General features: G+C 39.7%; 1 protein-coding gene across 1 annotated transcript in view; it reads left to right on the top strand.

Annotated features, from left to right (window-relative positions):
• The window catches only part of LOC100544277 (follicle-stimulating hormone receptor-like), a 70,352-nt gene extending 55,707 nt beyond the window's left edge, over positions 1 to 14,645 (top strand). Inside the window, exons 5-9 of the mRNA XM_010706604.3 lie at positions 1,459 to 1,530; positions 3,645 to 3,722; positions 6,510 to 6,578; positions 6,691 to 6,765; positions 11,529 to 14,645. Of these exons, the coding sequence (XP_010704906.1) occupies positions 1,459 to 1,530; positions 3,645 to 3,722; positions 6,510 to 6,578; positions 6,691 to 6,765; positions 11,529 to 11,634 (400 nt within the window). The 3' untranslated portion in view covers positions 11,635 to 14,645. The remainder of the gene's footprint in view (positions 1 to 1,458; positions 1,531 to 3,644; positions 3,723 to 6,509; positions 6,579 to 6,690; positions 6,766 to 11,528) is intronic.
• The last annotated feature ends 427 nt before the right edge of the window (positions 14,646 to 15,072 follow it).

Genomic DNA, 15,072 nt, shown 5'->3' with positions numbered 1-15,072 from the left:
TCTGTGCACTCAGTACCTCGTACCTGTAGATTTATCTCAGAACAGAATCATCTATTATTCTGTGATTTGTCAGAACACTTTGCTCTTCATCCCATACTGCTCATTGGACACCAGTATAAACCAAACCTTGAGTACCTTGGGATATTACTGGGAAGATAGGACTGTGGCATCACCTAACGTGTTTATTCACATATAAGGCAAAAGCCCTGCTAACCAGTATAGCATTTTGTGATGTTTGGAATAAATTGCCACTGGGAGCATTGCCTGAACAGAACATGTTTAAGTACCATCATCCTTCATTACAGGAACAAAAGGATCAAGATTTTCTCAGGAAAGTAAAATAGATATGAAAGCTTTTCATGTCTTCTCCTCAGTCCTGCAACAGCCACGCACTATTTGGCAGCTGTTTTTGTCTTCATTTTCCTATTAAAGCAAAGGCATGCCATAATTTGTATTTAACAAGTAGCTCTTGAAAAGAATTGCGTGAATTTCAGTATATGACTCATTTAAAATGAAAGGCAGCTTCCAGACAAAGCCCAGTACTTGTTCAGCATTTAGAGAGTGTTCTTTACAATACTGTAAGTGGGGATTTGCAGGCTCTCCCATTGGTTCGAACTTTTTTGGCTAACTCCTTTCACAAGTGCAGAAGTACTTTACGTAATTACGGCCTTGTAAAATCCACCTGTTTCATTAATCACGCTTTCTATTTAACCGTATGTAATAGTTTTCCAAAGGCATTTTTTAGAGCTTTCTTGGTCAAAAGTGACAGCTGTGATTTTTAAGCTAATGCAGTGTCAGACCACTCTGACTCCCGGGATAAAACAGTCACTGACATTTCAGCAACGTTTCCAAATTGGCTTCATGAATATTCACTACACTTCTTTATATATTTTTTTCCTACATATAATGTAGTGTATTTTGTTACGATGTAGATAACCAGTTGGCTTTTCAGTGTGAACCTCTGAGGATATCCAGATACCACCTCAGAGAGCTCAGATGAGTGCTTATGCAAGTGAATGAGTATTTTATGGACCTTTTTGGTCCTTCCGGATTTGGTTGTCATATTTGTCTGTTTCATTTCAGTTCATAAAACCTGAAAGTTTGAAGCTCTTCTGAAATAATCTAGATTAATAATAAACATAAAATGAATGCTGTTACTTTTTTCCCAGTCCCAGGAGGTGATTTTCATCACCATTCAACACCATCAATTCGGCTCCCCTAACATATAATTATCCCAAATATGGTTTCTCCCTTGACTTGTGTGGGGGAGAACTCAGCTTGTGCTTCTCACAGAAACCTTTTTACATTAGAAGGCCAAGTTTCCTTTGGACAAACACCATGTATGTGGCTGACGTCAGTTTTTTGCAGCTTCCATATTAAGTTCAATGTGCTTTTTATTTTATTAGTTATAGCTTCATTCCTGGAACAGAACTAATCACCTTAATTTCTCCTCCTTAGGTTAATATCAAACACAGGTCTTAGGTTTTTACCTGCTGTCCATAAGGTGCAATCCTTCCAGAAGGTTTTGCTGTAAGTTTTAATAATTTTATAAGTTCCGTATGAATGTCTTGCTGTTCTAACAAAATCTTTCGAGATCAATTTGCCTTGTGCTTACTTATTAGCTTTGTGGTAGTATTTTTGGTTGCAGTTTTGTAGCTATTGATGATAATGTAGCCTAAAGGGTCTCTATTCTCTGGAACTCCTTTCTACAAAGCGTTGTAGCTTGCACTCTGACAACTACTCTTCCATTAACGATGCTATGAGTGCACAGGTACATGTCCCAGGGGACTGATAACAGCCTTTTAGTTTTGATTCACCAGCTGAAATTCAAACCAGGCTGGTGGAAATGGGAATTTGTTGCCACCTGGTGACAGTTCTCTGGTCTGCATGGAAAGAGTTGCTGAACTTTGTGCTGTTTTCTGTGGATGGCAAAGAAAACAAAAGCCACTGGAAAATATCTCGCTCAGTTAATTCACTGATTGTGAAAATGCCCAGGGAATGTAATATATTCTTCTGTGGAAAAAGTTCAGTGCCAATAGGAGGAAAGATGTGTAAAATTTTGTGGGTAAAGCTTGTTGTTTTTTTTTGTTTTCCCAGGAAAAATTAGCATCTTTTTTGGGGGGGGAAAAAAAAAAAAGCATGTTAAGAAAAAAGTGTCTTTTTTTCATGGAAAAGATCTTGACCAATATTTTTTTCAATCGATTGCAAGTATAATTGTATCAAAATCAAAAGGAAAACTAAAAATAGGAATTAAGCAACTATTTCTTTTCTTCTTTTTGATGAGGAATATTAATGGCATGCAGAAAAAAATGTGAATTTTCAAATCTCTGATTATAAGATTTTAATCTGTAGGAACATTAATCCTGCCATTATCTTGCAAATATTGTATACACGCGTAATATACAAAATACCTTTCTGTTATATGCTTGACAGGTAGTTTTGAGAACTGCACTTCAGGACTCCATGAAGTCATCAAGCAAATGCAATGGCTGTAGAGCCACCGAATCTTCCCCCTGCTTACCTAGCATTAACTAGACATGAGTTGCTGTGTCCCACTGAGCAAGAGATTTTTTTTAGATGAAATTCCTCACTTTTTGTAAGGCCTTGACACAAAATAGACCTTGGTTCAAACCCTGGCTATGCTGAAGCTCAATGAGAAAATTCTTGCTGACTTCAGTTGTTCTGGTGTTTAAATCCCAAAGATAGAACCTGATGGGTTATTGAGGTTTGTGAGGACCTGGTTGTTTCCCTTTTGCAGTGGGAAACTCACTTCTATGGATGCCACACTCCCTCCCTATTCCTCCCTCTTCTGATCTCAGTGTGAAGAAGGGTGGACATGTCAGTTAATACAGTGCTGTGGCCGTATTTAACTCTCGGTATGAGATAATTTTGGAACCTCATTTAACTTCAAGCTTTGCAGATAATTCATTTTGTTCCATGCTTCCCAGCAGAAACAGCATGAAAACAACCATATCCCCAGACTAAATTATGACTAATGCTGTTTAACTTCTTTGAGGTCTATTTTGAGCAAGCAACAGAATGTATATCTGCCGTTCTTTTTGTGTAGCAGTCAAAACTGCTGAAAGATTGAAATGCATGCTTGTCACTTCAACAAACTGAACTGACAGGGGTCCTGCATTGCAAGTTCTGAAGCACAGACCAAGCTTATAAGCAACCTCACTGACATTAGCAGGGGATTATTTTCATGGGTTTTCAGGTTCCTTGCTGAATCAGACCACAAAGGCTAATGGTCCTTCCATTTTCTGGCTGGGAGGCTGAAAGGAGGTGTTACCTCCCAGCCACAACTTGTATTTAATGGATAACAGATTTTCTGGATGGTCAGTTGGGTTATAAGACCCAAGCTTGTGTGCATTTCAATGGCTTAAACCAGTCTGGGAGGTGGGCATGTAGGGGGTGCAGAACAAGGTAGGTGCTCCTACCTTTTTTTTTTAACCAGGAAGGTTTGCTCTCTGCAGATGGTAAAATGTTCAAATGTCTTAAAAGCTTATGTTGTCAACCTTTGCATAAAAGAGTTCCTCAGACTGAATATAACAAAAAGCAGCATGTTTGAAATATTATAACGTATTGAAAGGCTCACAGAAGTGCAAAAAAAGGCGTTGTTTCCATTGTATTTTATTTTCCAGAGATGCTCAAGACAATATCCATATACGTACAATTGAAAGGAATACATTCATGGGCCTGAGTTCTGAAAGTGTGATTCTGTGAGTAAGACGTGGCAAGTTCATTGCTCTCACCTGCTCATTCCTTCTCCAGAACTGAGTTGAGGATTCTGTGGGATGTGCTCTGTACTACAGGCTTCCAAATTCAGTTGGAAGTTTTAGATTTTACCCCTTCTCCTGCAATCTCTGCATTCTGTTTTGCTGCCATAAAAAATTAATGTATCTGTGTTGTGTTTTTGTTGTTTTTGTTGTTGCTGTATTCAATCTTTGCTCCTTATTTTAGAACCTCTGGGTAGAGTAAATTTTGTAATTACTAGTGCCAAGGTTAAATGTATTCCACCTACAGCAACAGTTCATGTGATACAAATTGTATTCAGAGGGATGGTGTGACTCATAAATATTTACAGTCAGACACATCATTCAAAGGCATTAGTAACCCTGGCAAAATAGATGTAGATGTTTTGAAAATACAGTATATTTGTACACAATGTTAATGCATTGATACAGGCTGGTTCACAATGCAGTTCCATGCTGTGTGGTTAGATGACTCCTCGTTTGACTCGAACAGTCATGTTTTTTAATGAACTACCTGGCTTCTTCTGTTGGCATATCAAACCGTACCGTGTGCTTACTAACAAGCTGCCTTCATTCCATGTAGCCAGTGGCCAGACTGGTAGAATCTCCCACTGTGTGTGCAGTTAACCTCTCGTGATGCAACAGACAATTAAAGACTGATTGATTTGGTTTACATTGATTTTGGTGGCAGCAGAGTCAAACCATCCATACTTGAAGAGAGGACAGTAACAAGTCACCCGGCTGTTATCTCTCCTTTTTCTCTATAAGTTATCCACAACCTGTCAATGCCAAGTTCCCTGAAGTTTTAAACATACACACACACACATACATGAGATATTCATGCAGCTATCTCGAATGTGTTCAAGTAATGATACCCCAAATGTACTTTTTTATCTTTCCTCCTATAATTATAGTTTTCGCTGCTCAGATGGGACGTGGTTTTGTCAGAGTACTGCACAGCACATAGTTTATTTATTCCCATAATGCCACTATGGGATGAGAGGTGTATGCCAGGTTTTTATTGTGATTTGCCCTCCTTATAGCAGTCGAGCATTCAAGATTTCCAAGGCACAGTGAACCCCTACAGTCTGAGGAGAGCCAATTTTAGCAGGCTTACTGCAACAGGCTCCCAGTGTGCATAAGCCAGTAATTTGGATTGCATCTAAGATTGCTTTATGCATGGATCAATGCCGAGGAGGTGAATTGTAAGTGGATCTTAAACATACCAGTACAGCTAGGAAATGGTGAGTAAAAGCCCATATGTCCAGGCTCTGATTTGTGCCTTTGTGTCACTTGTTGCTATCATAAGACTTCCAGATTATTTAGGGGAACCAGTAAGGGTGCTGGTTGAAGTGAGGGGAGAAGTAGACTCTCAGTAGAATCTTGTCCAGGTAACAACAGAGAAGGAGGTATAACAAAGCCTTGGGATATAGGCAAAATGTTGTTTGCTCTCTTTACTGTCTGAAGGCAGTTTGCCAGGTGACATGACTGTACAGTCCACACTGTATGACAACAGTAACTCAGACTGTATGACTTTAGTATCTCATTGAATTAGCATCATGTTCAGTGAGAGAAAGCAGTATGAGCTAATACTGTGATTTAAAGCACATACATCAGCCTAGTAGATTGGAATGGATATGATCAATTTAATATAATAAATATTTTAAATGCCATAAGCAGGGACATAGCTCTCCCGTGTGCCTGCTCACTCATGTCTAATAGTGCTATTGCAAGCAAAGGGGATGATGGCAGTTTTCCTGATGTGACCTGGCACACACTGTAGACATGGAGTTATGCACATCTGCCTTCCGTGGTCAAAAGGGTAATCCCTTCAACCAGACCCGTGACTGATTTTCATAGCGAGCTGAGCTCACCACCTCGGCCCTCAGATAAGTGGGTCACTTGCATGCTCAGCTTTCAGTGTGATTTAGGAACGTGGTGTCCGTGTTTACTGACAGTGTCACTAAATCAAGCCTGTTTTGCCACCAATCAGACTTGTCATGCCCTCTTGGAGAGAGCATGAGTTGCACCGCAACGAGATGAAAGATCACACCGTAAAGATGATAAGCATAACTGACCCAAATGTAAATTTTCAGGATCATGAAGGGAAGTGATGGAAGGACATTAAGCATTCATTAGTTAATGCACTACAGCAAAAGCTTGGCAGAAAGCCCTACAACTCCCTACCTGTGCCTCCTCTCAGAGGAAGGAGCCTGGGGAGATGCATAGCAGGGCTGATGACATTGGAAGAGGCAGCCGGTGTGTGGAGAACTGTCTGCTTCCCAGGCAGTTTGGCACCAGCCACATCATTTTGTCCTTCTTGAGCCTATTTTAAAATAATAATTGGCAAAGGTTAAGCTCTTCCAAAAGCATCTTGGGAAAAGTGAAGTGTATATATAAGGAGCAGCAACAGTAGGAAAGGTCTCACTAATGTTGGGGTTAACCTGATGCAGCTTTGCTGGCTCCCCTTGGGATTCCTAGGGCAGCTGAGTAGCACCAGTGACTTCATCAGTTCCACCTTTGCTTCAAAAACTTACTTTAACTCATCTCTTATGGTAATGCTGGCTTCCCCTCTTCATATCTGTTCTCTGCAAGTCCTACCTCTAACTACTGGGATCTTATCAGCTGAGATTCATAGAAATTTGGTGATTTAAATAGTCATTTAATAATTTCTCACTTGAGATCCTTTTCAGTGGTTTTATTTGCACGTTGAAGCTGTATCCAAACACTTTTTTTTTTTTTTCTCTGTTGCAGACGGCTAAATAAAAACGGGATTCAGGAAATCAAGAATCATGCATTTAATGGAACCTGCCTGGATGAGCTGTAACTACTTTTGTTGTTTACTATTCTGAAAAACAACTATTAGAAGATAGCAACTTATGCAAGGCATTTTCTTAATCTCTGATTATTTTAGAATCAATATTGTGTTTTCCAGAAATCTAAGTGACAATCACAACTTAGAAAAATTACCGGATGAAGTCTTCCAAGGAGCCATCGGGCCTGTTGTTTTGTAAGTAAGAAAAGATTTGTCTTTTCTCATTAGTTAGCCTACAGAAGAGACCAAAAAAGAACATGTAAATGCCAGTCTGGATTTCAACATCTCCCAAATCTTGCAATTCAAAATTGGAAGTGTAGAAAACATCAGAAATATCTAGATCCATGTTTTCACTTTGTCCTCGGGGCTTTTAGATTTTTTATATCCAGGGATTTAAATCCAAAGTCCTCTCCACAGTTGATTAAGCTCTGTAGCTCTGCTTCATTTTGTGCAGAGAAAATACAGTTTGTTTTTTGTTTGGGGCAAAATCAAAAATAAGTAGTTGGGTTCTCAGTGTTTACATCTGAATAGCTCACCCTTAAACCACAAACAGTGAAGATCTGCCCTGCATCTCTGAAGCTTAGTTCCTAAGAGAAAATCCCTACCCTAGAGGGACGTGTATATCTCACACAGTTGAGATACAGCTCCCATGTTGGCTGGCAGAGTGAAGAGCATGATCTCAGCAATAGGATGCTCCTGGATCTCAGCACTTTGCACTACACTTTGCTATGTTGTAAAACACCTGTGAGAGTGCACAACTGCTTGTGTTTCTGAGCACAAGCTACAGGATGTAAGAGCTGCAACGAAGACAAGGGTGTCTTTTCCTTGTGGCACAAGACACAAATCATAAATTCATCACATCCTTTCTTTCTTCCTATCTGTCCTAGACATCCAGAGAGTGCTAAGAGTCAACCAGGAAAGGGGAAAACAGATAGATGGAAGCTGATGGAAGATGTTACAGAGAGATTAAAGTGGTTAGAAATCTAAAAAATGAGGGAGAAAAATGACTGATTAACGTTTAGCTCAGGCAAGAGCTCTTCTGAAGGCATTTTTCCATGTAGTGATAGTGCATCTATGACACAAAAATGTGTTACTGTATTCTATTCCTCTTCCATCATTCCCTCAGTGCCTTTCTCCTTCGGAAAATTGGAGCATCTTTTCAGCAGTAACATTGTTGATGTTTCTTTGGAAAAGCATTGGTTCTTGTACCAAAAAGTAAATGCATTTTCTTTGCAAGTTGTAGTGATTCAAAAGGTTTATAAAATTGATATGGCTGTAGCTCAGATTCATTTGGTAGTTCAACTTCTAACACTGAATTACTTGTGTAAGAAGTTTTCTGTTCCACTACCACTCTATCCACTGTTCTGTGGATGGGAAATTACCTTTTCATCCTGACTGAGATCAAGAAAGCAAAGCCTTCTTACTCATCCGTCACTGTGGCTTACACCTGGAATGCTGAGGAAATGACTGACCCATACTCATATCTTTGCTGGAAAAACAGGGCTGTTGAAATTGAATTTGTGCTGCAGGCTGCCATGTTTTATTAGGCTGAACATCAGGATGTTTTAACTCTTGTTTTTCCTGAACCAGTGCTCTGTGGTCAGTTAATACCAATCCCTATTTTATATTTCAGAATATTTAAACAGCATGAAAGAATGACAAACACAAATAGTAATGTCAGGAAGCACCTAACTTAGTCAGCTTTATGCAGACTGCACAGTCTCAGCAATCAATTCCTCTTTTGGCTGAATTAGAATCTCTCTCTTGGAAAGATGTCAAGTTTTGAGTTAAAGGAGTTCAGTGCTGACAGTAAGCAAGGAAATCAAATGGCTAATTACTCCCACACATATACACATTCTTTCTATACAGAAATATGCTTTATTTCCATTATTCCATCTACTCTTCTTCTGGTGTTCCCACAGCTGTGGTGACTTACATGAACTTTTACTGAAGTCCCTAGGAACCTCTGCCTTAGTAAGCACTAAGATCATGCTGGAGGTACCAGCAAATTGCAGGAAGCTCCAGGGAGACTCTCAGCATCCCCCTCTCTATAAATATAGTTCATCTGATCAGTGATGATCCATTCTGGGCTGAGCTCTCTGGCTGTGTCCTGCCTCAGAAGCAGTGCAAGGTACGGCCATGGTCTTTCCTGTCCTTGCAATTTGACTACAACAGGAACCCCACAGATATGGACCACAATAGACCTCTAGAGGATCCTCAAGAGGACAGCTGAGACCCTGAGGCACAGCCAGAGGGCACTTCAGATACAGCTACTAGAAAAACTGATCTCAATATTGGTCTCCCCTCTCTGGCTTCTGCTCTGACAGCCATGCCTTGCTATTCCACTCTGTTCCTTTCAAAACCTAAATTGGACTATCATCTGGTCAGTGTTTTGAGTAATTCAAAAAAGATTCCCAGAAGGAAGAGGAAGAGGTTGGAAGAGAAGTCAGATTCATTTTTCTGATCCCATACCAACCTCTGTCAAGTCTGATGACTAGCAGTCAAGCATTAATAATACACTGTGTATTCCCATCACCAATGCTTTTTGGTTTGATTTCCCACTGCTATTTTATCTTCTTGTTCATCTTCCTTATGTAATTTACCAGTCCTGTAACTAGGGAGGAACGTCTCGAAGAATCTCTGCACTGAATTCTGCTCCATGATGTCTCGGTGGATAAAACTACTAAACCACCTGCACCATGTCTGCGTTTCCTGTCTGGGGGAGTCTCTTGATGGTATATCAATAATTTTCTCTAATAGACATCCCAGCAAACCCTGCAGTAGTTTACAAAACCCTTTCCCCAACTCACATTGGTTTACATGCAATAATGAGCACACACACACACACACAAAGAAAAGCATTTTTAAGAGAAGAAAAATGTATTTTCATGGGTAAATATTCAGTATTTATAAAACTGTTTTAAGATGCACAGAGACACAGATCCAGTAATATTTTCTTAGTTATTTTTAAGTCCAGATGTACTCCTGTTTATTTGTTGCTTCCACCCTGTATATTAACCATTTGGGACACTGATGATTTCTAGCTAGTGAGACAAAGAAACCATTTCTCATGCTCTTAGTTGGAATATGAAACCTTGTGAAGTTCCATAGACTCTTAATGATTCTGTGAGTGATGTTGTCTGTGAATGTAGGGGAAAACTGCTGTTCAATTGATGAGTCATTAAGATCTACTCTAGCTGACAGTTTTCAGGGCAGGCAACTAAGGACAATAGTCAGTCCTTGTTGTTCATTGCTACCTAGTTACTACTTTAGGTCTTGAAGCCAGAAATTAAAGTCTGAAATTTCTCTTCAACTGCTCCTGTGAGACACAGGTCAGTCCCAAATGTAGCCCAGGATCAAGCCTTGGGTTCTCTCAGCCTGACCAGTGGAAGTTCAAAGCATTTCTGCCTCCACCAGTCCATTTTGTACTTCTAGTTGAAGCTACAATGCTGGGGCAGTGCAGCAGTGTGGGCTCCATCTCCAAAATTTCCAGCTGTGGGCACAGTATGGAGACAAAGATCCTCCATACCCAAAGTCAGTAACTTTGGGTGTGACTTTGTTAGCTGGGCCCATCCTGCGCTGCAGGCTGTGCATTCCTGTATTCATTTTGTTTTGGAGAGAGGAGAATGGAGGTGCAAATGTGCATATCGTATATGGCAAATGTCTGAACTTCACAGTGTGCTGCTGAAATCTGATTTCCCCTTCACACGGCACCATTCTCCTACATTAATATGATAATAAAAACACTTTGTGCCTGTTGTGATGTTGTATAATAGAGGTAAAATAACACGTTGTCCTGCCATCATACTGTTATAGATGGATGCATCTTGGAGGGGGGGCATGGAGAAAATGACAAATGTTGTCAGTTCCTTTATTAGGATAAATTCGTTTCTTTTGTAAGAGAATGAAGACCAGAGCAACCTCAGCAAAAACTGCATCCTACATCACTCTTGTCCACTAAGAGCATGGGAGCTAAGTGAGGACAGGGTGATTTTGTATAGTCCATTCTGCTTTGGTCTACAATAAAGAAATGTACTCTTCCGTTGTCACAAGCTGAGGGACACAGTTTGTCCCTAGCCAAGGCAACGTGGGGATGTTTTGCCCCAGATATTACGGCATGGGGACAGGTTCTTTGGAAATGGAGCGCCACTGGTCCTTTTTCCCTTTCCCTACATGTGTGGCACTAGTCTCAATTTAGTGTTTGCACAATGTTTTTCCTCCTGTAAGCTTCACTAATGCTCTCCGTAATATATCTGTAGCTGCCTTTGATAGCCTGTCTCACAAAGTAATTGCCTTCCACATAAATACATCTCTCCTAACCTCCTGTAATCTTACCCCTTCCTCTGCTTGAGTCGATACTCTCTTTGTTTTTTAAACCTCTGGAAATATTTCGATGTTTTTGTTCCTCACAGTTTGAACTGTATCACCTTTCTCTCTCTTTAATCTCTTTTCCTTCCTAATGAGTACAAAATCTGAAATCCCCAACCTCTCCTCATATCTGTAACCCCCACGGGGTTCACTTTGTGTTTACTGCCTCTTCTGTGGTGGCTTTTGCACGATGTGATGCTCATGAGGGACATCACAAACTTCTCTTGTGACTTCATCAGCCTACTTTTTTCTCCTGTAATAGTGTTCTTGAATGCATTTATTTCAGTATTTACTAAATTCAGAATCATATGGAGCTAGTAGTTTATGTCACTGTTAATCGTTACCCAGAGGGCATTGGGATCTTTTTCCCAAATCAAAATAACATCTCTTAATTGCTGTTTACAGTGAATAATAGTTCAGATTTCCTTGAGGAACCCTTATTTATTCCTGGATTCTGTCTTCAGCACAAATTTCCAGTTGATCTCTTTTTAATCACTACTCTGATAATGAGTAGGACAATCTGTAACGTATCCATTATGAAGCTGAAATAAATTTGCTTTTTACCAGGATTTTCATATGTTTTCTTAAAGGGATGTTTCAAGGACAAGAATCAGCTTCCTGCCAAGTCATGGATTAGAATTCATTAAGAAGCTAAGAGCGAGGTCTACATACAAGTTAAAAAACTTCCTGATTTAAGCAAATTTAGATCTTTGATTGAGGCAAACTTCACCTATCCTAGCCATTGCTGTGCATTTACAAATTGGAAAAGACAAAAGTAAGTGATTTCATTTGTTTTAATTTTTGATGTTTCTCAGCAGTTGGTAGTGAACAAACTGGATATGAAAGTACACAAATAGAAATAAATAAATGTGCAATGCATTCATGCTTACACACGCTGCACAGTGCACTGTCTCTCCATTCCAGGTAAGTACTAAATTTTGGTAGATATATTGGTACCAGTGTTTTCTCCAGCTGAGACTCCAGCCATCTCTCACTGGGACCTGCTGTCCTGCATCAGCCTGGAGCCACCACGCTGAAGACATCCAGCAGAAAAATGTTCATTACTTTTCAGGAGGTAATTGGAAGGAAATCTGTGTTTCCGGAGAAGCAGGTCAATACTTGGCCATCAATTCAGGAGGGTAACAGGACACTCTCAGAAGGTGGAACCAAATAAGATGAATTAATAGAACCGAACAGACTAGTTCAGTTGGAAGGGACCTACTGAGATCATTAGGTCCAACTGCCTGAACATTCAGGGTACTACAGAGCGAACCTTTTCTGTCCAAATCAACTGAGATAGGAAGGTCTTTTTAGGTTCCCAAAGTAATTTCCAGGGCTCGTTTTAATTTGGCATTAGCAAAGATGTGCTGAGACATCAATGATTTCCTCTGAGTATTTTCAACTATTCAGATAGGCTTTAAGTGTACATGTTAACTAGTTAATGAACTTGATGATCTCCAGAGGTCCCTTCCGAGTAGGATTCTGTGAACTCCTGAATTTGTGCCACTGGAAAACTTGAGGCACTGTACCTCTGGAAACCCATGCTATTATTTGAAGTTCTTCTTTTACAGATTGTGTTTGGAATTTGCCAAGGCAGAAAGAAATATACTGTGGATCAGTGTTATAGCTCAAGACATTGTTTTCAGAAGCTGCCTGGAACTTCAAAAAAAGTAAAGATATGTAGAGAAAGCATAATCTAATAGTAAGCTTCATTTAAATACTTAAGATAAGACAGCCATTCATTTTAGTTTTAGCAGTGTACTGTCACCAGGCAATTAAAGTTTCATCCTGTTTGTGCTGATAGGTACTATATATCACCCACGTGTGTTTGTAAAACTGTATGGAAAAAGCGCAAGTCTGATGTTGGACACTACAGCGCTAAGGAAAATATTTGGCAGAATCAATCCATCATTGACCATTTTTGATCCACAGTTCTGAACTTCTTACTGCAGGAGTCTACCACCAGTTGATACTTCCACATACTTCTATAGGCTTGTTCAAGCCTTGGTTGTCTGCCCGCCCCTCCAGCACCAATGGTAGTGGTAGTTGTTTGCTAATGAGTTCAGCTTGGTGAAATCCAGGAGGCTGCCATCACAAGCTGTCAATAAATGAATGAAATTTAAAAAAATGAAAATCACTATAAGGCAACAGGTCTCTTATATGGAACTTTCTAGGAAACAGTTTCGGTGATTAAAAAAAATTCACGCTACGAATATGTAGCAGAGCTATATATGTTTTCTTAAGCTGACCTATCAAATCTCATTTGTTCCCCATAGAGGAAAACAAGCCTTCTTAAAATTTATTTTCTTAATGGCTGACGCATGTTCTGGTCTTTGCTCAATATATTGTTTCTACAGGAGGACAGCTGAGCTCCAGAATACCCCCAGTAAATGATCTCAAAAAAAGTATCCTAAATGACTGAAAGATTTTTAAAGTAGTGGAAAAATATATTAAGATATACTTTTGTGAAGTTAATAAAACTGAATCTGTGAAGGAGTTTATTCACCTTTTTGTTTTTCTAAAGGATCTATACTTAAAATATAATATGTCCGAAAGCATGTTAATTTCAGATTAAAAAAAGCTAAAAATACTCCTGAAAGAATAGCTACATTTCAGCAACAGAAGCAGTTCTTTTGATTTCAACTTATTCTAGTAATTTAATTCAAATAATATTTCACTTAGTTGTAGCTAACGAGGCAGGAAGGCTTTTTGTTTATTAAAAAATAGATGTAGAAGGGAGCAGACGCACACCAAAATCTACAAGGGATCCAGCAACAAACTGTGATATTTTGGCTAAGATTATGAAATTTGGTGTTAAATACACACATTTGGAGGAACTGTTTTCTGTGTATAGCACATTCCAGGTAGATTTGAACACGCTGTGAAAATGACTGAACACCAGTTTCCTACATTTTGATATGAGCTAAGTTTTCATCCAACTAGACTGTGGCAGGAGTCATAGGGACAACATCATTGTCTTGTAAAAGAAATGCATTGAGTAACAGAAAAGTATAAAAATTCAAACCAATTCCATAGGTGCTCTGCTGTATGTTTACATGAATAAATGTGTACGTGTAAGCTATATCTCTCTGATAACAGAACAAAGTTGAATGCATTTATCAATGTTTTCAATGCTTACCAGACATATCTTTTAATAATATTATGCATAAATACAAAATGATTAGAGCCAATGATTTAGATCAATCTTTCCAGTTAACTGCTTTTAAACGTAATTAAAAACGATCATTAACATTTGTACAGTTGTCTCATGTACTGAACTTGGTAGGCGACCAATATCCCCTGTCCAAAGATGAATGTCTGCCTGTTGGTTTGGTGCTATGTGTTTGGATACCAAAGGTATTCCCATGCATTCCAGCAGAGATTAGTCGCACACACTGCAGCTCTACCCACTTGCATTTCAAAGCAGCGTTCTTGACGAACTGTGTGTATTCAAGGCTGCTCAGGTTTTTGAAGAGCTATTAATAGCTTGCAGTGTTTGCTCACACAGCATCTAGTATTTCTACGACAAGAGTTGCACTTGGTTTAATGCAGTAGACATTGCTTATTCTGCTGGGAAAAGTGATGTGAGCTGACTTACTGTGCCTCTTCACCTGAGCCAGTCATTCCCCTATAGAGGTTCTGTAGTGGAAATGCTAAGTCACAACTTGAACCAGGGACTGAGCACCTGGTGGGAAGGCAGGGCCAAGCCAGGGGAGCTCAGGTGAATTGCTTGCACCTGAGTGACTGGAAGGGCTGGAGCCAGGATCCACCTCTTCACAGACCTCATTTAAGGGTTGGCAGTGGAGGTGAGGTTATCTCACTGGAGATCTCTGCCTACTGGAGACCTTCCAAAGGTAAGCAGTTTTCCCTTTGTTTCTGCATCTACAGCTGCTGCATTTGAACTTGTTCTCATTTGCTGCAGCATTGGATTGTGTTACCCCGCTACTATCACTGTACTTTCCATCACATTATAGCATCACAGATCTCAGAATTTTTCCTGGTTATTCAGAGGATGCTTCATAACCGCTGGAAGTGTATTTCTAAGGATCACTGCAGTATTTGATGCACACATCAGAAACCTCAGGAGGAACTGAGCCAGGAGCGTGTGGCTCTATTTGTATAAGATTTCCTTTT

Source organism: Meleagris gallopavo, chromosome 2, assembly GCF_000146605.3.
Source record: "Meleagris gallopavo isolate NT-WF06-2002-E0010 breed Aviagen turkey brand Nicholas breeding stock chromosome 2, Turkey_5.1, whole genome shotgun sequence".
Classification (NCBI taxonomy): domain Eukaryota; kingdom Metazoa; phylum Chordata; class Aves; order Galliformes; family Phasianidae; genus Meleagris; species Meleagris gallopavo.
This window is presented reverse-complemented; position numbering and strand designations above follow the sequence as displayed.